Here is a 23,331-nt window from a genome sequence, read left to right as displayed (position 1 = left end):
CTGAGACTGAGACTGAGACTGAGACTGAGACTGAGACTGAGACTGAGACTGAGACTGAGACTGAGACTGAGACTGAGACTGAGACTGAGACTGAGACTGAGACTGAGACTGAGACTGAGACTGAGACTGAGACTGAGACTGAGACTGAGACTGAGACTGAGACTGAGACTGAGACTGAGACTGAGACTGAGACTGAGACTGAGACTGAGACTGAGACTGAGACTGAGACTGAGACTGAGACTGAGACTGAGACTGAGACTGAGACTGAGACTGAGACTGAGACTGAGACTGAGACTGAGACTGAGACTGAGACTGAGACTGAGACTGAGACTGAGACTGAGACTGAGACTGAGACTGAGACTGAGACTGAGACTGAGACTGAGACTGAGACTGAGACTGAGACTGAGACTGAGACTGAGACTGAGACTGAGACTGAGACTGAGAATGAGAATGAGACTGAGACTGAGAATGAGACTGAGACTGAGACTGAGACTGAGACTGAGACTGAGACTGAGACTGAGACTGAGACTGAGACTGAGACTGAGACTGAGACTGAGACTGAGACTGAGACTGAGACTGAGACTGAGACTGAGACTGAGACTGAGACTGAGACTGAGACTGAGACTGAGACTGAGACTGAGACTGAGACTGAGACTGAGACTGAGACTGAGACTGAGACTGAGACTGAGACTGAGACTGAGACTGAGACTGAGACTGAGACTGAGACTGAGACTGAGACTGAGACTGAGACTGAGACTGAGACTGAGACTGAGAATGAGAATGAGACTGAGACTGAGACTGAGACTGAGACTGAGAATGAGAATGAGACTGAGACTGAGACTGAGACTGAGAATGAGAATGAGAATGAGAATGAGACTGAGACTGAGACTGAGACTGAGACTGAGACTGAGACTGAGACTGAGACTGAGACTGAGACTGAGACTGAGACTGAGACTGAGACTGAGACTGAGAATGAGAATGAGAATGAGAATGAGACTGAGACTGAGACTGAGACTGAGACTGAGACTGAGAATGAGAATGAGACTGAGACTGAGACTGAGACTGAGACTGAGATTGAGACTGAGACTGAGACTGAGACTGAGACTGAGACTGAGACTGAGACTAAGGCTGAGGCTGAGACTGAGACTGAAACTGAAACTGAGACAGATGCAGATACAAGGCCTAACTGACAGACTTTTACAAAGGTCGATATTTGTATGGGCAAAAAAACACTCGATAAAAGATACATATATCATCATCATATATCATCGTCATCAATTATTCTTCCACACCATTTTTTTTAGCTCTCTTAAGGAAATCAAACGTAATTTGTAAGGTTTTCAAACTAAATGTCTTCGAGCAAATGAGGATTGTTGGGCAGTTTAAGTGCCGTTCTACAAAGGTTTCGATTTCGCCTTGTTCATTTGCCATGGCGCGCTTTAAGTTGCGACTTGAAAGAAAGTTGACAAATTTCATGGAAATGCGAAATGGCATTTGCTGGTGGTGCGGTGGGCGGCGCGAGGCGTGTGGGGTTGGGAGCTGGTGACTGTTCTCGAAAATCAAATCACTTAAGTAATTGTTTTACAGTAAGACGCGGACACCTGCACCCAGCCTGCCAGCGGACGCCCCGCGCTTGGCTCTAAATAGAAAATCTATTCATAGAAATAGGCGCAGGCCGGCGTAAAATTTAATAAAACTGTCAAATGCTTTTGTTCGATTTTATTATGCAATAATTCTCAGCATTTATGATTATGCGTCGCTTAAGACCTTCAAATCCTTTTTGCCTAGAGAATGCCATAAAGTTGTGCCATAAATATTAATAGAAATTGTTTTAAATTCTTAAGTAGACCCCTGAAAGAGAGATTTATAAATTAGGCAAAAAGCTGACGGGCCATAAAAATGATTCATTTAATTGAACATGTGTTTCCTTTTAGCCTAAGCCCAAGCACAAGTGCCAGTGGCGCAGGCTGGGCAGTATCTTAAGTTTATGCAAATTAAATAACAATTAGAAATTCTAAAGGACAGCTTTGTGTCAGAGAGCACGAGGCGGCAGAGCCCCTTTTTTTAAGGGGGGCGAGGTCAGCCAAGGCTCAGGGCCTGCCAATGCAAATGTTGTATGTAAATATTTAAAACGATGCCGCCCCGCCTCTCCTCGCCGTATGTAAATTGCTGCAGGCTGCTGCAGACACTTGTCAATGGCATTGCGAGAGGCCGAAACCGGATTTGGCAGCCATGCAAAGCGAGATGATTTGCAGGCTGCATTTATTGCCAGCAAACATGCAGCTGTATAGGTATTTGAGAGCGATATACCTTGGGCTAGCTGACCGCATAAGATGCTTTTAATTTAATTAACATGGCTTAGTTATTTGCTGGCCTAAACAAAGCACATATGTGTGCATGTATTTAGCCGACCACAAAAGCAAAACGAAAATCGACCTCAGCCATTGAACAGCTCGCAAATTCCAAAATTTGGCTCGGCCACAAATGGAATTTGAATTGTTGGCAGAATGCTATGCTGTTATTATTGCATTTAATTAAAGTTCTCTAGCTGCAAATAATTAAAGCATTTCTGCCCATTTGAATAGAGCAAATAAAAATAATGTTTGATGCGATAAAAGCGCATAAATGGAGTGTTAAAAAATTGTGCAAACTTCTTGCCCAGTTGCCAAGAAAAGTTGACAAACAAACTTTAACAAGCCAACACATACACACACACACAGACACGTTAGGGAGCAGCCACCCACACTTGGACACTTATATATATGAAGGCAAAAGTTGTACTAAAACTAGCTACAAAATGCAACCCGGTTGTATCACAAAAATGAACTCGGCAAACAACAAAAAACAAAACTTTTTATTTTGCACAAAAGGCATTTTTATCGCAAACTCTTGTTGCTGTTGCTTGGAAAAAGTTGTTTGCACTTGGCTAAAATGACCCACACAATAAGGAGGCTCACGAGCGAAAGAAAAGTGTGCGATTTTTTATTAAAAGCGTAAACTTGAAATCAAATCATTTGCGCATTTCAATTACAAAGAAAAACTCTAATTGCAATGGCAAAGTAAGACAAAAACCTTCCAGGGATAATAATGAGCAAGTGAAAGAAGCGAGCAAAGGAAAAAGAAAACTTATCGAAAGTACCTGCAATTAAGAATCGCGTCGTAGAATTAAAAAAGTAAACGCCTGCTGCCCCTTGAGATGAAAGTGGAGAAAGCAGCAGCAGCAGCAGCAGTAGCACAAACTATGAGAGATTACTAAAAGCAATTTGAGAACAACAACAGCCCAACTAACCATAGACAAAATGCAAAACTTGCAACGTGCAGCAGACAAGTTGCCAGTTGCCAGTTGCCAGTTACCAGCTACCAGTTGCCAGTTGCCGGTTTCTATGGCAATTATGTTGCAGCGCGCTGCAAAGTGGCTGACTGGATGCCAAAGTCATTGGCAACAGCAACGACAGCGGCATCAGCGTCTCGTATCAGCCATATCAGCCCAAGGCAAGCAATTCCAAACTTTGCCACAAGAGAGCCGCTTATTAACTAACCAAAAAGCAGAGAAACGCTCAAATCGGTGATATATAAAATAAAGTTTTAGATTTGCTTTTATGATAATTTTTAAAAAAAGCTAAAGAAGAAAGAAATATAAAAAAATATAAAAATATATATATATACATAAAATATACAAGAATTAAATACAACAATATACTTTATATAGTATCATATTTTTTTTATATATATCTTATATATTTTATAATTTTTTATATATATGGTCTCATGCTTAGATCGGTTTGAGCTAAGCTTGACTTATTTTTAAAAATTCTGTTATAACTTATATGTCGAAGGAAGCTGCTTAAATTATAATCGAGTAGAGAATCGAAGCATTATCTGGCTTTAGAAATTTTCTATATTATTGCGTAAAATATATAAAAAATATATTAAAAAAAAATTGTAGAAATTATAAAAAACTTCTTACAAATAATATATTTATAGAAATAATATATATGAAAAACTTTATAATTTCTATAATTTATTGGTGTTTGCAATTTTATTTAATATATATTTTTGTGTATTTATTTAACAAATTTAACTTATAACAAATAAAATCTTAATACTTCATTTGAAAACTATCAGCGTGCGATCTTTAACTCGAAACTTATATACAAAGCTTAAACAAATAGACTTTGTATAAGTTTAAAAATTCTTAAATTAGTTTTTTTAATTTTCGTCATTCGTAAAGTTTAATATTTAATGGGAAAAGGGGAGAGACTGATCCTCTATAATAGAATAATAGTCATAGGTCTTGGTCTACATTCTCTTTCTATAGAACTATACATAGACCAACTATAGCCTATAGGACGGCAAGTTTCTTTAAGTAAACGCTGTTGAGATTTCCTTAAATATGCGATTCTATGAAGGCTGAAAGTTTCACAAGATTTTTTAAAAACTCATGCGAGCCGTAGAAAGTCACAGTTTAATTTTTAAAAACCCAAATCGCTAATATTGAATTTTTTCTCAGCAGTTTTTTTTTCTCATTTGCAATATACATATGCAAGGTGAAGGATTTCAAGGTATTCAATGCCATTTTTACATGAACTTCTTCGCTTTCTTAACACATATCAAATTGATATACGTTACGTAACTATACTGTCTTTTCATTTCAATTTCAGAGTTCATTAAAGCAGCGCCTGTAAGAGATATGGGAATGCAGCACAAAACGAAATTGGAAAATTACTTTGAAGCAAAGCAAGGCAAACTCAAAGACGAATGAGACAGGAAAAGGAAGCTATTTGATTTAAAAATTGAAGATGCTGCTATCTATAAAGAGCGACACACGGAAGTCAAAGTTTGAGAAATAAAAATAATAAGAAACTAAATATATTAGTGAAAATATTGTAGTAAAGAAAATTAGTTGATAAGGCAAAGTTAAGTTTAGTACGCTATCATTTATCATAATCATTTTACGATACTTTCATAGAATCTAGTTGCTATTTAACTTCGCTAAAGGAGTCTTCAGCTGAATATATAAATTGTTTCCTTTGATAGAGCTTCATTTTGCATTCAGCCCTTTTGCATTTTGTCTCTTGTAACTGAAGAAACTGCCCACGCTATTTGCTGAGCGCAAGACAATGCGCTACTTGGCGCACTTTGAGAACTTTATTAAAGTGCACACTAAGCGCACCTGCGGCTGCAACACTACGGCGATCCGCCACAACGTGCCACGGCGGCACAATGGCACTCGGCTGCGGCTTGCCCGTGTATCAGCTCCTTTTTTCCAATTTGGCTTAGCTGTCGCTTAGGCTAAAACTCTTAGTGCTCGGCTTATGAAATATGCATTGAGCACAATTAAAATGTCGCCAGCATAATAATAAAAGGTGTACAAAGCACACGCACACACACACACAAACACAAAATGACCCAAGGCTAGCCTTTTTTGTTGCACGTACTCGGACCTCCTAATGAAAGGGTCCTTAAATAAATAAGCAAACATTTGGCTGTCCCACCTGTACGCAATTAACTTGTATCAACATTGAGTTAGAGGCTTGATTTAACTGTTGTTTACATTGCATTAACGGGTTTCCCATTCAAATTAAACCAAAATGCGCAATGCGTAAGGTCACACACACTGAGAGCCACACCCACAATTATTGACAGCTATATAAAAGGCGCTCGTAAACTTAATAAACAAATGTGCGACTTCGTTTTTATTATCTGTTACTTTTTATGCGAAAACATAAACGCAAGAATTATAAAAAGACTGCAACTGAGTCGGCACGACTAGCAGATACTCTTTGTATTCAGATAAACCAACTGCAATTGATGGGACGAGCATCAAGCTGATGTGGCCCAGCAAGAGTGATGCTACTTCAGATAACTATATTTTGGTTATTGCTTGAGTTATTGATAACATTGAGCTATTGAAATACTCTATGAGATGTGTCATTTGATCATGAATCGTGTTAGATCTGTACATGTAAATAATTATAGAAAATTTAGCCATTTTCCGGCTAAGATGTTAATACTCAACGTGCAGTTGCAGGTCGTCATCATGGCTTCAATGCATTGACTATTTGTCTTACAATTAAAAAGTATAGAATATGTCTATATAATCTTAAGCCAATATTCAAATGTAAATTCTTATGAAATATAGCTGATCATAATATGTTGAAAAAGGCTCAGAAAAGTGCATTAGGCGAGCAGAGACAGCTCAGAATTTAAGATGATGTTTCATGTTCTACTCAAAATATAAGGGCATGAATGCAGTCTTAAAATAAAATAAATATAAATTAAATATCTTAAACTGTTTTCTTCTTTTCTTTTCCTATATCTCTTATGCGGTCAATCTATACACACATATTTTAACTTGCTTTAGATATCGTCCGCATTCAGTTAAATAAATTTAGACATTTTTATTTGTAGCGATTTGTTTTAGCTTTTCTTAAACAATAAGACGAGGCCGCCATACAGTCGAGGCCATGTTTATATAGCACTTACACAGCCATGACAATATCGGCATGACAATCGTGAATACATTCAGCAGACTCGCAGTCTGTTGCCTGTGCATAACTTTTCTTTATACCTATTTTATGACCAGAGAGAGTGAGCGAGAACGGCAAAGCCTTGGCGCGTCTAGTCGATGTTTTATGGCTTATAAATCAGTGTTAATGTCCGAGATACAAATGCAATTGAATTGCCATCACAGCAAATGGCCGAGCACACGAATGACATGAGCCCAGATAAAGGCAGGTCTAATTTCATTAATAAAGACCTGGGCCAACTTTGTCGCTTGCAATGAATAAATAATTTGATTCTGGCGACGAATTGATAAATGTTTAATTATGTCAACACTTTATTTCATAAATAATTGAACAATTACAAATTATTATGCTGCCCACTTCGGTTGGTTCAATGCAATTGATACGTTTGTATAAAATATTGCGCATACGTCATGTCTGCCTGGGGCCTCGAGCATTTTTGCTTGTGTTTGTGTTTTAGCGCAGCGCAGCGCACGCGAATTATTTTTAATTAATTGCGAACAACACAAGGCAATTATTGTCAGCGCAACGCAGAAGCAAACGCTTGCAGGGATCTGCATGTCAGCTAATAAACAACACGCAGATTCAATTAATCGCAATGCAAACAATCTTTCTTCCTCCCCACCTTCTCTCTCTCGCTCTCTCTTTATCCCTTTCTCGCTGATTGGTAGCTTGTTTAAACTTTTGACAATGCAGCAATTGGGGAATTGAAACTTGCTGTTACTGCTGCTGCTGTTGCTGCCGTTACAGTTGCAATTGTGACATTGGCCATGTGCAAACAGCTTAAATAAAACAGAGTGCAAAAGAGAAGGGAGAGAAACTCAACGAACTTCGATAAATTGCAGTCGCGTAAATAAAATGCAACAGCAGAAATCACAGCGAAATCACAGCGCAGAATTGTGTCAACAGCAGTTTGCCGCAGCCATGAAAAGTGCTTTTGCCCAGTCATGATATATGCAATATACACATATGTGTCACATAAAGTGTGCGTGTGTGCGTGTATATGGCATATGGTATATGTAACTGCGACTGTAACTGTATGGACTTAAGTATAGCCACAGCATCATAATGATGTGGGGGCTGGCTATCGCTCTTAGCCATGCGGCTGCTCTGAATTAATGCCGTTAGCTCTTAACTTTTGATAAGTTTGCTTGGCTAACAGATACCCTGTGTGCCTTGCCATGTTATGAAAACAGAATATATCAGAAATGGCTAACTTCTAGCTTTAAGCTTTTACCTTCTATTTTCCGCCATTCGTCGACTTTTTCTTTCTTGTTTTTTCCTTCTTCCATTTTCCATCTCCCATCTTCCTTCTTCCATCTTCCACCTTCCTTCTTCCTTCTTCCATCTTCCATCTTCCATCTCGCATCTTCCTTCTTCCATCTTCCATCTTCCTTCTTCCACCTTCCATCTTCCATTTTCCTTTTTCCATCTTACATTTTCCATCTCCCATCTTCCTTCTTCCATCTTCCATTTTCCTTTTTCCATCTTCCATTTTCCATGTCCCATCTTCCTTCTTCCATCTTCCATCTTCCACCTTCCTTCTTCCTTCTTCCTTCTTCCATCTTCCATCTTCCATCTTCCTCCTTCCTTCTTCCATTTTCCATATTCTATTTTCCATTTTCCCTCTTCCCTTTCTTTAATCTTTCATCCATCTTCCTTCTGTTAAGAGAAAAACAGCCACATTGATGGCTCAGTAATATAATCCTTTAGGTTTCCAAGACTTTATCCATGGTATGATATATAACCAAGTATAAAAAGGTCTACTAGTAACCATTAAACGGGCAAAGCTGCTATATAATTTCTTAGATCATTTAGTTCTGTGAGTATTCCAAATCCTTTTTATGCATGGCATCAAATGAAGAGCAAAGCGTCTGTCGGCTGGAACTGCAAATGAAATAATATTTAAAAATATTAAATTATGTTATTAAATGATATATATAAGCAATGATATGATAGAAGTTACTGATGGTTAAATAACAATTGATTATATTGATTAATATGACTACGCATAGTCCATTATCTTATCAGTCTCTAAAATATATATTTTAACTTTTGTATGTCTCATATACATATTTTATAGGCCTCAAATAATACTCATCGTAATTCCAAATAACTAATACCTATTAAATTTAAATATATCTAATATCATCTCTCATCTGACTTCTATCTCAGCCATATCCTTGCATATTTTCACAGGATATCAACAGGAATGAATCGCATTTAATGACAGAACATCTGGCCTCAACTTTCAACTCCTTAGTAACTAAGAAACCATAAGTACCCATATAATGTTCTTTTGGCCAGATGGTAGCTCTGAACTCTAACAGCATATATAATAGACAAGTTAGTTATCTCAATTATTTGTGAAAAGGATGTCATTAATTTTGTGCGTTGATTGAGGAGCTTCTAAAGGACTGCAACAAGATGAATGGAAATTTACTTAAGCAATTATGTTAAACAATTTGAATCAGTGTCAAACAATTAGCTAAAATAAACAAATATTAACTTTATTTCAATACTCGATGCAGCTGCAGTTGGCTCAATAAATATTATTTAAATTTAAGCATTACAACATGGGATATTGTTTCATTTACTCAATGTCAACAATGGACAGTCAACAGTGAACAGTCACCAGTCCACAGTCCACAGTCAACATTGTGTGCATTGTATTGTATTTTGTGTTGATATTCATTTAAAATGTCCTTTTGTTGGACTGCCTCATGCAGGACCTGCTGTCTAACGGACAGTGTAGTCCAATATAAAACACTTTTCAGTTAAATAATTGCTTTGCAGCTTAGCTGCATTAAAACGAGGCGTGCCAGACAAAAGAATCGCAATGGCAACAGACTGTGAATTGCATAAATGAAAACTGCAAATAATAAACAATTGAAAACATGGCGTAAAATCCATTAAGCATGACCAGCATGAAAATAATCTATAATATGGAATATGTGAAGCAACTGGGCAAAATATGTTGATTAAAAAGTCAAATCAATGCACTGTGAACACGACACAAAAGCCAACAAATTAATGTTAACTGAAAACTAAAAGCGAGGCCCTATAATCTAAATGGAAGAGAGTGTGAGAGTCGGGCGTAAACGACTGCACAATACTTGTTAAAAGGGTGAATAACTAACTCGATTTTAATGCCAATCTTTTTGGTCAATCTTTATAGCGTGTGGATCTACTTGTAGAGTAAGCTAACAGTTGCCAAAGCACCTTTCCAAAAATATAAAAATATAAAAAAATCTTGATATTTTTGTGTAAGTCTGATCTATACGAATTTATGTTCCACATGTCAAGTCTCTACCTCGAAAGTATCTAAAGAACCTTGCATGTACACCTCACAAAGTAAAAGCCTCTGAAGTCTCTAACAAAACAATATACATTGCTCAAAGCCAAAAGACTCTTTTTCACTTAGTGAACGAGCATAGACATCATTTCAGCTATTCATTTGTAATATAAGCTCTAAAGCCAGCCAAAGAGATTTCCAATTGAAACTGTGATAGTTTTTGTTGAAGCTTAATCTGCAAAAGCTACAAGTTCACTTGGCCACATATAGATATATATATATTTTTTTTAGGAGAATATGCTGTTGTTGGCTTAGATTTCAATTCATTGTTGTTAGCAAAAAGTTGGTCGTAAATTTCGCTGAGCAGAGTGAACTTGAGGCACGTTCTATTGCCACTCTCTAAGCGTAATTGATTGATTGATGGATAGATGGATGGCTGGCTAGCTGGCTGGCTGTCTAACTGACTGGATGAATAGTTGCCAAGTCCAAGTTGACCAGAAGCAGCTGCTCCCAGTCACTGGCGAAGCAATCAGCACACACATTAAAGCCAAACAGTTTCTGTTGCCCAAAATCCTCGCACATTTAATCTTTAATTAAGAGCAGCAGAGCTCGGGCCGCCGCTCACCTCTTGCCCAGTTGTCAGCGGCTTAAATGATGCGTTAAGACGGCCTTAAACTGGCTTGCGGCTGCTTTAACCGCAACGAACTTCGATGCTTCAATGTCCAAAAATAGCTGCACAAAATGGAGACAGCCGCTGAGAAATCGTTTTTCGCGAGCATTGCAAATAAATTGAATTACGAGCGAACTGAATGGGAGCCAAAGGGCAGAAACGGGGGGACTTCAAAATAAAGTTGCGCAATGCAAAACGACGACAAATATGCAAATGGACACTTGACAATCGACGAAGACGCCTCAACGGGGTACATGGCCCAGCCGGGCCCGAAGCCGAAGGCCAAATCCTATTAAAATTCAATTGCCTGTAAATGAACTCGGGCGCTGGGCAACAGAGCCAAACTTCGGGGCAACAACGGCTGGGTCCAACGGTTCTTGTTTGTCACTTAATTAAGGTTAATGTGAGCACAAAGAACAAAACACGGCCACCCGCCGACTCAACTCAGCTCAACTGACTGACTGACTGACTGACTGACTGGCAGCAAGGATTAAGTTTAGATTTGTAAACAAGTTTCATGCGTTATTTAACTGCCAATGAAAATATCCTGTCAGCCAGCTGGGGGCAACAGCATTTATAACATTTGACTACGGCATCCAAGCAAAGACCAACGCCAACGCCGGCGTGCGACAAGTTTACTTCATTACGGTCACAAAAGCCAACACATTTGCTGAGTGCGTCTCGATTGGCGCACATGTGGAAATTGCTGGAAAAGCCGCAAATGGCAGCCAAAATGGCATGAAATCAATTTCAAAGTCCGGTTTTCTTTTCCAGCAGCGGCAACTTAACGGCCTGTAAAATTATTTAAAAGTTAGCAAACAGCAAAATTTAATTATGGCCACAACTCAAACAAATGTCTCTAACTACGCGCTGCCAACTTTCAGCACACATTTGCCCACAGACAGCTACATGAATTTGAAATTCTGAAACTTTTCAGCGCTGCGTCGAATGTATGCGCATTTCTAATGCTCATTTGTTGCATGCCACATGTGAGTGAGTGCGTGTGTGTGTGTGTGTGGGGTAACAATCTGCGCTGTTACATGGTGGGTTTTCAGAACATTAACAAAATAATATTTCTGGCAGAATTTGAGACAATTGAAGTCAGAATGTTGCGCTTGGTCGACTGCCTCGATGCAAAATGTTAATATTTTCTGATATGCCACGCCTCAGGACTGATCATGTTACTTATAGCATTATCAGCAAAAAGGTAAAAAGGTCTACTACTAATATCTACTACTCCTATCTGCTACTACTATCTGCTACTACTATCTACTACTACTATCTACTACTATCTACTACTACTATCTACTACTAGTATCTACTACTACTACTATCTACTACTACTATCTATAACTACTATCTACTACTACTATCTACTACTACTATCTACTACTATCTACTACTACTATCTACTACTAGTATCTACTACTACTACTATCTACTACTACTATCTACAACTACTATCTACTACTACTATCTACTACTATCTACTACTACTATCTACTACTAATATCTGCTACTACTATCTACTACTAATATCTGCTACTACTATCTACTACTACTATCTACTACTACTATCTACTACTACTATCTGCTACTACTATCTATTACTATCCATTGCTATATGCTACTATCTACTAATATTTACTACTATCTAAAATTTCAACTCTCTAGCTTCAATAGTGTTCATGGCACTTACACTCAATACACTTCTTTAACAGCTGAAAACTATGCTATATTTTTTTTGCAGCCAGAGATGTCTGCATGCAAATTTGCCTATCAATTTTGCGTGAACTTTTGGGTTGCAAAAACTAAAAAGAAATCAAGTGCAAATATCAGACACAACATATATCCCTTGACACTTCTGCTTACAGGATATGACAGGCACAGCAGGCAGCAGCAGCAGCAGCAGCAGCTTACCGCCCCCTGGCTTCAGCTGAAGTTCCCTAAATGCGCATAAAGGTCGCTTGGCGTGCTCTGGCCCATATATACTTATTGCCAAATACTTGGGCAAAGTATTTTACATTATAAGCGCTCTCAATGCTTATCAGCTTCAGCTGAAGTTGTGTCAAAGTTTGTGATTATTTCGCTGCTCGCTGATAAGAGCGAAGCGTGCCAACAGGGGCATGCAATAAACTATGCAGCGATTTAAGGCAACTCGCGTCTTATGGCAAAATTGCTGTTCAAATTCAATAGAATGTGGAAATATAAAAAAGTGAAAAGTGCAAAATAGAAAATAAAAGTTGAGAAGCTGCAAAAAAAAATCGAAAAAAAAGGCTGAGCTAAAGGCGAAAGGTTATTTGTAATGCTGCTGCTTAAAACTTTTCTCATTAGTCACTATTTTTTAGCGGCTGTTTAATTGTTGCGAACGCACAAAAGAGCACAAACTTTTCGAGTAGTTAAAGTTGTTTTCCATTTTCCATCTTTTTTTTTTAAGTTTTCTCTCCCTCACTTTTATATAAATTCCTGAGCGCAAGTCAAACAAATGCGGCTTTTAGCAGTGCAAGATTTGTGTAAACAAATTAAGCCGTGCCCCGCAGGTGAAATGAAAATAAAAAAAATAAGCGAACTAATGAGCGGGCCACTGTGCAGGTCTAATGAGGCCCAAATAAATTTCCACTTGTAGCAGCGAAACAAAAGAAATATTAAAACTTTCCTTTCAAGCTGCTTTTAGGCAAATATATTGGCCGTTACGCCCACTAATTTAGGGCGATTTGCAAATAAACACGTACAAAGAATGTGCACAAAGTGCGGCTGAGGAGGCTGTCGGAAACGGAAAGGGCAATGTCATTCAGCAATTACACAGAGAGAGAGAGAGAGAGAGAGAGAGAGAGAGAGAGAGAGAGAGATAGGCACAAAGACAAAGAGACACACAAGCTAGAAGCGAAGCACTTGAGTTATGTCTTTAGCCAGTAACTAGAGATGGGAGCGTATCGTGTTTTTGCTGAGAGCTGTAAAGATTTTAAAATATATATGACAAAATAAATACATATAAATAAATGTTTAGCTAAGGCTCATAGACTATTTTATAAAAATATTTATAAATATTTCATAAATTTATTTCATTTACAGAAATAAAATATGAAACTTTAAAATGTTTGATACTAGAGTATATATAGCAATATAACTAAAAATTATATAAAATTATATTAAGTCCAGAATTTATGGCAAGATGGCGCATAGATTATAAAGTATATATAGGTCAACCTACCCATATAAAATATACGTAAGTATTTTAAATAGCATAACGAAATTAAAATTTTATATTTATTTAAATTAAATTAATTAATATATTTCTTTTAAGTTAAAATCTTTCAAACTATTATAATACACATATATTCCTTTATATACATTTTTCTTCATTTTACTTCTCAACTTCAACTTTTTCAGAATAATTTCAGACCATGCTCGTGTACTTAAAGATACAGATATAAAATAAAATCTTTTATATGCAAAAAATTAGATTTCTTGAATTAAAAATTGTTTATATAAAATACAACTACAAATATCTCAACCAAATTTCAGTTCTCTTATAATATTATTTAACTAGAAGACACACAAAGTCTAAATCTAAAATAACTGTAGAAGTTAATAACGCGCTCATCTCTAAGCTCAGTCAAGAGCCGGCAACACGTTCCTAAGCTCTTTCAACCGAAATGCCCAACTCTTGCATAGCTCTCAGCAAGTTTAAGCACTGCAATTTCATCTATTTTGCAAGCGATTCCTTGCCCAAAATGTAGCAAATATTCAGTCAGCCCATCAGTCAGACAGTCACCCAGTCACTCAGCCAGTGAGTGACTCAGGGAGTTTGTACCTCAGTCACTGAGGCGACGGCGGCTTTTAATTAAGTGCGTGCCCTGCCCTAGCTAACAAATATGAACTCCTTTGGCAGCTCCTTTTGCCTAAAACATGAATGCACAAATACAAACACAAGCACACACACACATATATATATATATATATATATATATATACATATTAATGGTTGCCCCGTTTACGTCAAGTGCGTGGAATATTTAAATATATATACATATATATGTGTATGTATATGCGACGTGCATATAAATCTTGCAGTCTCGTCTGCCATTGCAGCATCAATTTGGCCAAGTGGAATGCTGTCAAATAACAATCTGCACATGTGCAACAAATTAAATTGGAATTGAAATGCCTGCCGGGCAGCAGATTGTCTTAGCGCGCACAGTCAAAATCTAATTGGAATGCCGTCAAGCCGTTAATGAGCTTACAACAAATTATAACGGTACGCCTATATACACACACACACGTATATATATATATTGTTGCCAAAGTCAACTCAAAATTCAATTAATTGAAAAGTTCCGTTTGAACAACTTGTCAAAAGCGCGCTTCAAGCCCTTTCCAACTTTTAAGCCAAAGAAACTTATAAATTGAGATTAATTCGCCATTTCGCTTTTCGCTCTTCACTTTGCATTTTACAATTACATTTACAATTATAATTTAATTTGTGCAACGCATTTATTTGAATTCACTCGGGAAACTGCAAACAGTTGAAGCTGGTAAATTATTACAATGTTGTTTAGGACATTAAGTTTGTACTTATAAGTAACAACAAAAGTGTTTATAAATAATATTTAAATGTTATTCATTTTACAAACTATTTTTGGGCTCAACTTCTTCTTAACATATGTTAGTTATGAACGTATACAAATTTATGAAATGTGTGTGGCGGCTTTGTTAAATGTTTTCGAGATATGTAAATTCAGTTAAATATATTTTTCCATTATTTTTTAAACAAATGAGATATTCATTTGTTCAATGAGTTTCAGTTGTATTTCAGCTATTGTCTCAACTCCGATTACAATTCCAATTCCAATTCCTATGGCGTATTTTATAAATAATTCGTACTTGAACATGTGTAAAAAATAGAAACTTAAAAATAACTTAAAATTATATATTTATATATAAGCAAGTAGATGGCTTAGTTAAGTTAGTTATAAGCCTATGACTATTAAGTTCAAAACATTCTACAATGGCAAAAAACAATTTAAAATTAATTTTGGATCACTCTCTTGATCTTGGATATGTTCCAAATATGAGTCTTAATCCAGTTAAATCATTATAAATATTATAGGACACTGCACACTGTTGACACATCTAACTTAGTTTTAAGCTATTTAAATATATATATACATACATATTCTGATTATGATTAACACTCTACCCCGACTTAAATATCATACAAAAACACTTATATACTATAGCCTTACGTTTTGTTTTTAATTAACGTATTCTTAAGCTTAAGTTGTAAGTAGTTCTTGTTCTGCTTCTTCTGCTTCTTGTTGTAAGTATTGTAAAGTTTCCTTTTTAAGGCACTGACATTATGTACACCTGACTGAATTGGAACTTAAGGCTAGGGATCTATGTGGCTAGCGGCTTGCCGTGCACACGAAAGCGGTAAAGACACGTATAATCCGGTTGGCCATGATTCGTCTCGATGCGCAGCTCAACAATCTCAAAGGGACGCTTGATGTCCACATTTTGTACGGCAAAGAACTGCAGTGAGGCACTGTTATCCTGATATTCATACTCACCGAAAAGCACCGGATCCTGATCCTTCTCGTGCTCCAGTCCCTACAAGGCATTACAATTAGTAAATGAATGATTAAGGTTTTTCCATTTGAAAAGCTCACCCAAACGGTAAAGTTGCGTGGCGCTGAATCAATGCGTCCCGTAGGCGATAAGCTCTTGGATATGTGCTCCAGCGTAAAGCCTGTGACATGAACCAAGGAGTTCAGCTTCAGCACTGCAATTAAATGAATGGTTTATCATCTGCGCGATCTCTCGCAGCACATATAGCTACCCAGAAATCCGGGAAAGCCTTGAAAGGCCCAGCACTCGCCAGGCTGCACATTGGGCGATATGGCCACTCTTGGCGTATTGCTGGGATACCAGAGGGGTATGCCAAACACAGAGATCTGTGCCGATTTGGTTTGATAGCTTTCCGTGCAGCGCGTGGAGAGTATTTGCCCGCCCGCCGACTCCAAAGCAAAGTCAACAAGGCCCGTCTTATCCGCATCGTAAATGGCGAGCACAGCCTTGACTATACTGCGCACATCGTCCTCGTGCATGTGCGCCTGCAGCGCCTGGCTGCTAGCATTGTGCTTGGCCTCCACAGCGAGCAGTATCTCACGCTTGAGCCGCTCGCTAATGTCGCTCATCAGCACAAGGCTGGAGCGTTCAATTTCCGCGCGTATATTGTTGTTGGTCTTCTCATTCAACTCCAGCAACTGCTGCTCCAGATAGTCCTTGGCCACGAACATGCTGCGCACCCAGTTCTGCAGATCCAAGTCATTTAGCTTTCCGCCCGCTGTCTGCTTGAAGCCCAGTATCTCGACCAACGTCAGCTTCACCTGCTTGTTGAGCAGCGCAAACTGGGATTCATTCAATGCCGCCAGCTTGCCCTCGATTTCCGCGAGTAGGCCACTGAAACGCTGATCCTGTGCCAGCTCGTGCTGCTGCATGCGAGCCAGCAAATCGTCCTGCGTCAGCTTCAGGCTGCTTATGGACTGTTGCAGGTCGGCGTTCTCAATTTGCTTATCTGACAGCGCCAGTTTGATGAATGCTATTTCCTTGTTTAGTTTCTCAATTTGCTGATCCGCAATCTGCTGGCCGGAGCCCTCCTCCTTTGCTTGTTGCAGTCCGAGGCTTACGCGTGCGTCTACAAATTCCGTTAGCTCTGGCGCGCTTAGCAGCCGCTCGAGCAGCGAACTCAGATCGATACGCTCCAGCAGCAGCGTGTAGTGCGTTTCCTCCAGCTTAAACTCGGCCTTGACCAAGCGCGTAATCTCCTCCAGCTGCGCGGACGTCAGCTTTGCCTGTCCTGCCTGCCACTCGCCAGATTGCTGCAGTTCCAGCTTCAGGCGCAGCACCAAATCGGCCAGCTGCTGCTCACTGAGCTGCGCCTGCTGATCTACAAACTGTTGCAGATTCTCGCGCATGAGTTGGACAATGATTTTTATCTGCTGCGGCGACAATTGCTGCTGGTGCTCTTGGGCTTGCTGCTGCAGCTTCAGCTCCACCAACTGCTGCACATAGCTGTTGACATGATTCAGTATATTCTCATATTCCTCCGGGGTAAGCGTCTTTTGCATATTCTGCTGCACTTGCTCCATGTTGAGCTTAATGACAGCTGCCTCCTGTTGCGCCTGCGGCAGCCACAGCGTCTTTAAAGCAGCCCCAGCCTGCGACAGTCGACCGCGCACCGAGGCATAGATTGTCAAGGGCAAAGGCAGCAAAGTCTCTGTGCGACGCAGATGCTCCAAGCGCTGCTCCTCGGGCAACAGCAGCCAACCTGCAAGCAGATAACAAGCATTAGTTGGGCAATTGGATGGGCGTGGCAACAGATTTATATCCTTCTACATTTGCAACTTTAAACATTTCTGTCTGTTTTTTTTTTAGTATATATCACAAGGAACTGTTTGATGGGGAGTTTCGGGGCGACGCCAATGAGCACAAATGCAGAAGGATAGAGTTTCTGTTCGATGGAAAATTGTTCTAAATATATTTTACTTACCATTTCAACTCGCAATTGCAATCGCGTGGCATAGCTCAATAAAATGGCAAATAAAACAATTTATTTTTGAAATTTTTGTGTTCTTTTGTACTGTATTTCGTCAATGCTTATGAAATTGTTTGCATTTATTACAAATGTAAATTTTTTTTCTTTTTTCTTTCTGTTTTTGATAGTTTTATAGACAAATACAATGGCAAACAATGAAAGGTTACAATTGAAACGTTGTTCAACAACAAAGAACATATTATACTTCAAACGTTGTACGAAATTGCCATTGGCGAAGAGCCACAACTTCGATTGTGCAATTAATTATAATGTTATCAATCATAAATAATTGCACAAAGCTCCATTTTTGTAGCCAATAACAAGGTGTACAACAACAAAGAATGATATTTAATGTATTTTTTAATTAATAATCTTTTTGTTTTTTTTTTGCACAATTTGAACAGCGTAGCGAGTTTGGTCGCTCTCTCTCTCTCTCTATCCTTCTCCATATTGCGTCATATAGTGGGGTGTAGGGGAGGGATTTGGGGTAAGCATGAAAGTGTGTGTGATGTGGGTGTATATGTTTTGGTGGGTTTCTCAATTTGAACAGAACGAACACAAGTTTATATCTATATATACATATTCATATATGTATATAGTTTGTCATAGATCATTATATAAACGAAAGTAAATGAAACATGAAACTGAATGAGAAATGTTTTTTGTTTTTTGTTTTGTAAAGGAAATGCTAAGCAAATGCTTGAATTTGTACTTGAATTGATCTTGGTTTAAGATTACACATTGAAGATTAACAAATAAAATGAAGTTTCGAGCTGCCGCTGGAGCTGCACTTCAGATGAGCAGCTGCTGCAGCAGCTCATGGCCAAGTCGAAAGCAAAATTGCAGAAAATATTCATTAGAGACGCTCGTAATAGACTTCATCGCCGTTCGGCTGAAACAATTGGCGACCTTTGTTGACCACATTCTGGCCGATCGTTCTCAGATAAACCAAATAATCATCGGCCCAGTCGCGCACACGCACAGCCTGATCGATGGCCTGCGAGCGCAGCGTTTCATACTGGGCCGCATTCAAGTAGGCGCCAACATCGATTTTCGGCAATTCGGGTAGTGTGAATGTGTTAAGATTTAGGGATTTGGGCGGGAAGCTTTCATTGGGATGCAGATAATAAAACAGACCTGAAAAGTTAAAAAGTTGCCAAATTAGCTAGCTTTTAAATTATAACTAAGACAATCTATTGCATAACTTAGAATATTGGAACTATTCAAATGATAATATGAAGTGTGAAAAGTTTCAAACATGAATAAAAATATATTAATTTATAAACTAAAGTTATTAAAGTTAAGATCAGAAACGTTTCATGAACAACAAAAATCTTATAAGCAATAATAATTCCATATCTATTCAGCTTTCTAGCTAACAACAAAAGCTTCTCTTAGGAGCTATACGAATCACTTTAACTATGCCAATCATTCCACCTTTGAAGTAAACTAATCGAATCTGTCTCTATTAAGATTTTTATACGAATTATGCATGCATTTTCCATATCAATATCAACCGCAACACGAACGAACAACTTGTTGCTGACGTCATAGCGCTGTCAACGACCAGAGGCGACGAGTTTTATAAATACGCTCAGCAGAAAGGTGAACTATATGCATATATATAACCACATATATACACACTTGTAATATAAGTTGTAGACGGCATTCAAGGTAAGCCTTTGGCTAGCGTTCAATGTCAAGGCGCGAGCACGCGTTTACATATTTTACATTAAATATAAATACTTAAATATATATATATATATCTAATATTTTGACATATTTTAATATATCTTCACTCACCCGTTAGCAGCAGTAGCGGCAACAGCATGAGCAAAAAGAGTAGAAAACGTTTCTTCGACTTGTTCTCCGTATTGCTGGACCTGAGCAGCCAAGTGTCCAGGCTGAGCACCGAGGCGATGCCTATGTAGATATAACGCATTGCGCTCAACAGGCTGCCAGCGATAAGGCCATGCTGCTTCTGACGCTGCTGCTTGGCATAGTAGTTCTGATAGGCGCTCGTTTCCGTTTCCGAAATGCTCGTAATGCTAGTCCACACGTTGCTAACGCTGCGCACAATGGTGGTGATGAGACGCACGAGCCACCAGCTTTGAGTCTGCTGCTGCTGGCCAAACTGTGTGTTGTCAATCTCATCGCCGGAATCGTAATTCAAATGCGTATAGTTCGCTTGATAGCGCCGGCGTATGAACTCCTCCTGCGTTGGATTCCGATTAACCATATAATTGACGCGCTCATCATGATTTTCCAGGCTGCGACGCGACATATTCGGCATGGCTACAATACCTGGTGCCAGTTGTCGGCGGTGCGGCGACAGTTCCGAGTAGGTGTAATCCGTTTTCGGAGTTTTACTGCGATACAAGATACAATTAAATAGGATTCAATCAGATTCACGACAAGCAAATGGAACTTGGAGACGGGCTGACAGTGGCACAGTTAAAGAAAATTAACTGACAACTTTATCAATGTATTTAACGATCTATTTGAACCCACTCCAAACTCCATTTGTCAGCTACTTACTTCCAGTACTCGCCCGCATCCCTGTACTCTATATAAGCCAAGTGATCATCGCTTAAATCAGCCTTGGCATTGCCATTGGAACTTGCGCGATTGCTGCGCTGTTGCTGTTGCTGGTGAAGCTCTTGTGTGGTATTCAACACGTTTTGTGTAGACTCCAACTGGCTGCGCGGCGTTGACGTGACAGCGGTCAAGCTGCTGAGGGCATTACCCAAACGCCTGCTGGTATTGGTGAACATAGTGGTCACCGTGGAAGCCTTCGACTCTGGCGTTGCATCGTCGCTCGAGTAGTCCGAGGTTAGCTGAGTTAGGACCTTTGAGCCAGTGGTTTTACTCTTGCCGGCTTTAGTGGTGGTGCTGCTGCTACTGGTGGTGGTTGTACGGGTTTCCACCACGTGCTCCTCCACGATGGTTCTGTAAATAAGCAAACAAGTGAGTTGATATCAGCGGAAGCGTTATAGTTCAAATAAATAATAGCCTTATGCATAATTAAGGCAAAATATGAACCAAAACAAACTACGAAATATGATCATAAATGCTTTACAAATAGAAACGCGTCTGACCTTCAGCGAGAAAAACAAAAACCAGCAACGGCATTTGGCTTTTTGGTTTTGTGGCTTTTAACAACATGAAAACGACGCTCTCATGGCCGAATTGTCCCCGCCTCCCGGCTGATGTCGTCATCAGAGAAACAAAACGAAATATAAATAAAAATGAAGCCACAAAGCGCACGTTTGATTTAATTCGCGCCAAATATCAACAAGCATTGAAGCACAACGGAGTTGCGCACCCTGTATAACAGTCCAATACCCTGTATCCCACTCCCATCAGTGCTGAGCGCGAATTACTGAAATACTGCTTAGAAATGAGTCACGTGCATTGATCGTGATTGCTCGCAAGAGAAATGATGTCATCTCTCATACATTTTATCGCAAACATAATTATTTTGTACTGCACTACAGTGTTGCCACTTGATTTACAGACACACTCTACCTCTGTGACCTGCCAGATCGTTACTACTATCACAGTGACTTGGCACAACAGTCACAGCGACTGTTGGCGCATCTCTGGTGCGTCAATCAGTTTGTTTCTGAATTGAAAATTAAAATTTTCGCGCCGAGTGTGAATAACAAACAGATGACGTCATGGTAACAAACACATTCAGACGAGCTGACCATGTGCTTGGCGTGTATTGGTGTCTGTGCGGTTCACATTTGTGACGCGCCTTTGTTTAGTTCAATTGCCAAAGCAACGTTACTTTTTAATGATGTCTGTTGAAGCAACTCTCCACTTCTCTTTGAAGCGCTGGCAACTGATAAGCAGTCCATTTCAATTGGTGCTCTATTTTTGGGCCTGCGTTGGGATTTATGTTTAGATATGCTTAAGTCTACTTACTGCACATTTGGCGCCACAGATTCTTTCTTCTTCTTGTGATGCACATGACCCTCCTCGCCGGCATGCTCGCAATTGTCATGGTCGCAGTTGGAGCGCAGGAATGGCGTCTTTGACCGCGATCGCCGGCGCGTCTCTATCTGATAAACTTCTCCGCTCATGGCTTGCTTAAAGAGTTTTGCTGCAAACGAAAAGAATAAACAATTTACGTTTGCAGGGGGGGAAACAAATAAATGCCGAGCATTTTTTTGTACATCTACGTGTGCGTATGTGTGCGACGGGCGTGGGTTGTTTACAATGTTAATTTCAGTTCACAATGAGCATTGGGCAGGGGGTCGCAAGCATTACAATTGGTAATGAAACAAGGTCTGACGAAACTCTTAACATATATAAATATATACATATACATATATACATATATAAAGATATGTACAGGTTTACATATGCGTGCGTGAGTGTTGCTGAGTTTCTTTAACGCTCGAGTGCTCAACAAATCGGTTTGTGGTCCCAAAACATTATCATTAATTTTACAAAATTATGCAATGCGTGTAGAATTGAGCGCATTTGCTAGATTTTTTAATTAGATCGCAATGAGAGCGCAACATAGATCTAAAAATAACAACTGGCAGCTGCGTTGCCGGGTGGGAATTACGAAGATGTCGGCAAATTGCAGGCGAAGCACCACAATTTTGCATTAAGGGCATTCAGGGTGGGCAACACCGAAAAAAAATTATAAACAAGAAGTTAAGCGGCAGGGTGTCCACGCCATAAACAAACAAATGTTTGGTATTAATCAATAAAATGCGTCGCGGCGAAAAGCACTCTCAACTCTAGCCGTTATATATATTTTTTGTTTGAAATGCGTGAAAATCTAAACAAGTTTTCCGACCCGCAAATGCGTCAGCAAACGCCGCGTCGAATATTTTCTTCACTTTTTACAGCGAGCCAATTGGAAATGCGAGGCACACACACAAATGCACAATTGTTGTGAATATTAATCACTTACTTTTCACACATTCAAGTCGTTTAGTTCAAGAATTTGTTTCTATTTAATGTGCTTTTGCACAATTTGCTTTTTATTGGCGGTCGTGATGATTTATTAATAGATTTCGTATACCAAGAAAAACACGTCCGACGCCGACAACTGAAAAACTACGATTGACTCGATGACTTAACTCTTTGCCGATGGACTATTTATGTTACGATGTATCGATAGGTTGCGCATAGCATCGAGTAGGTACGATACTTTACATTCGCTTACAATACTTCTACGATATATATCATGTACCTATGTAATGTTAGAAAAGTTAACATA

General features: G+C 39.1%; 1 protein-coding gene across 2 annotated transcripts; it reads right to left on the bottom strand.

Moving 5' to 3' along the window:
• Positions 1-15,674: 15,674 nt before the first annotated feature.
• Positions 15,675-23,191, bottom strand: LOC111604657. 2 transcript variants are annotated; one of them, XM_023322826.2, is made up of 7 exons: positions 23,023-23,191; positions 22,020-22,197; positions 20,628-21,038; positions 19,893-20,458; positions 16,332-17,822; positions 16,162-16,274; positions 15,675-16,102 (listed from the first exon to the last, which is right to left on the bottom strand). In XM_023322826.2, exons 2-7 carry the CDS (start codon positions 22,175-22,177, stop codon positions 15,890-15,892), a joined length of 2,952 nt encoding a protein of 983 aa, XP_023178594.2. In that variant the 5' UTR covers positions 22,178-22,197; positions 23,023-23,191; the 3' UTR covers positions 15,675-15,889. The 2 variants fall into 2 exon arrangements, with proteins under 2 accessions (XP_023178594.2, XP_023178585.2); XM_023322817.2 differs by lacking the exons at positions 15,675-16,102; positions 16,162-16,274; positions 16,332-17,822 and adding an exon at positions 18,499-19,226 and having other exon boundaries at positions 23,023-23,188.
• Between the last annotated feature and the right edge of the window lie 140 nt (positions 23,192-23,331).

This window comes from Drosophila hydei, unplaced genomic scaffold (genome assembly GCF_003285905.1).
Source record: "Drosophila hydei strain 15085-1641.00,03,60 unplaced genomic scaffold, DhydRS2 tig00008122-arrow-pilon, whole genome shotgun sequence".
NCBI classification, from domain to species: domain Eukaryota; kingdom Metazoa; phylum Arthropoda; class Insecta; order Diptera; family Drosophilidae; genus Drosophila; species Drosophila hydei.
Note: the sequence above shows the minus strand (reverse complement) of the source record. Positions and strands in the feature narration are given on the sequence as shown.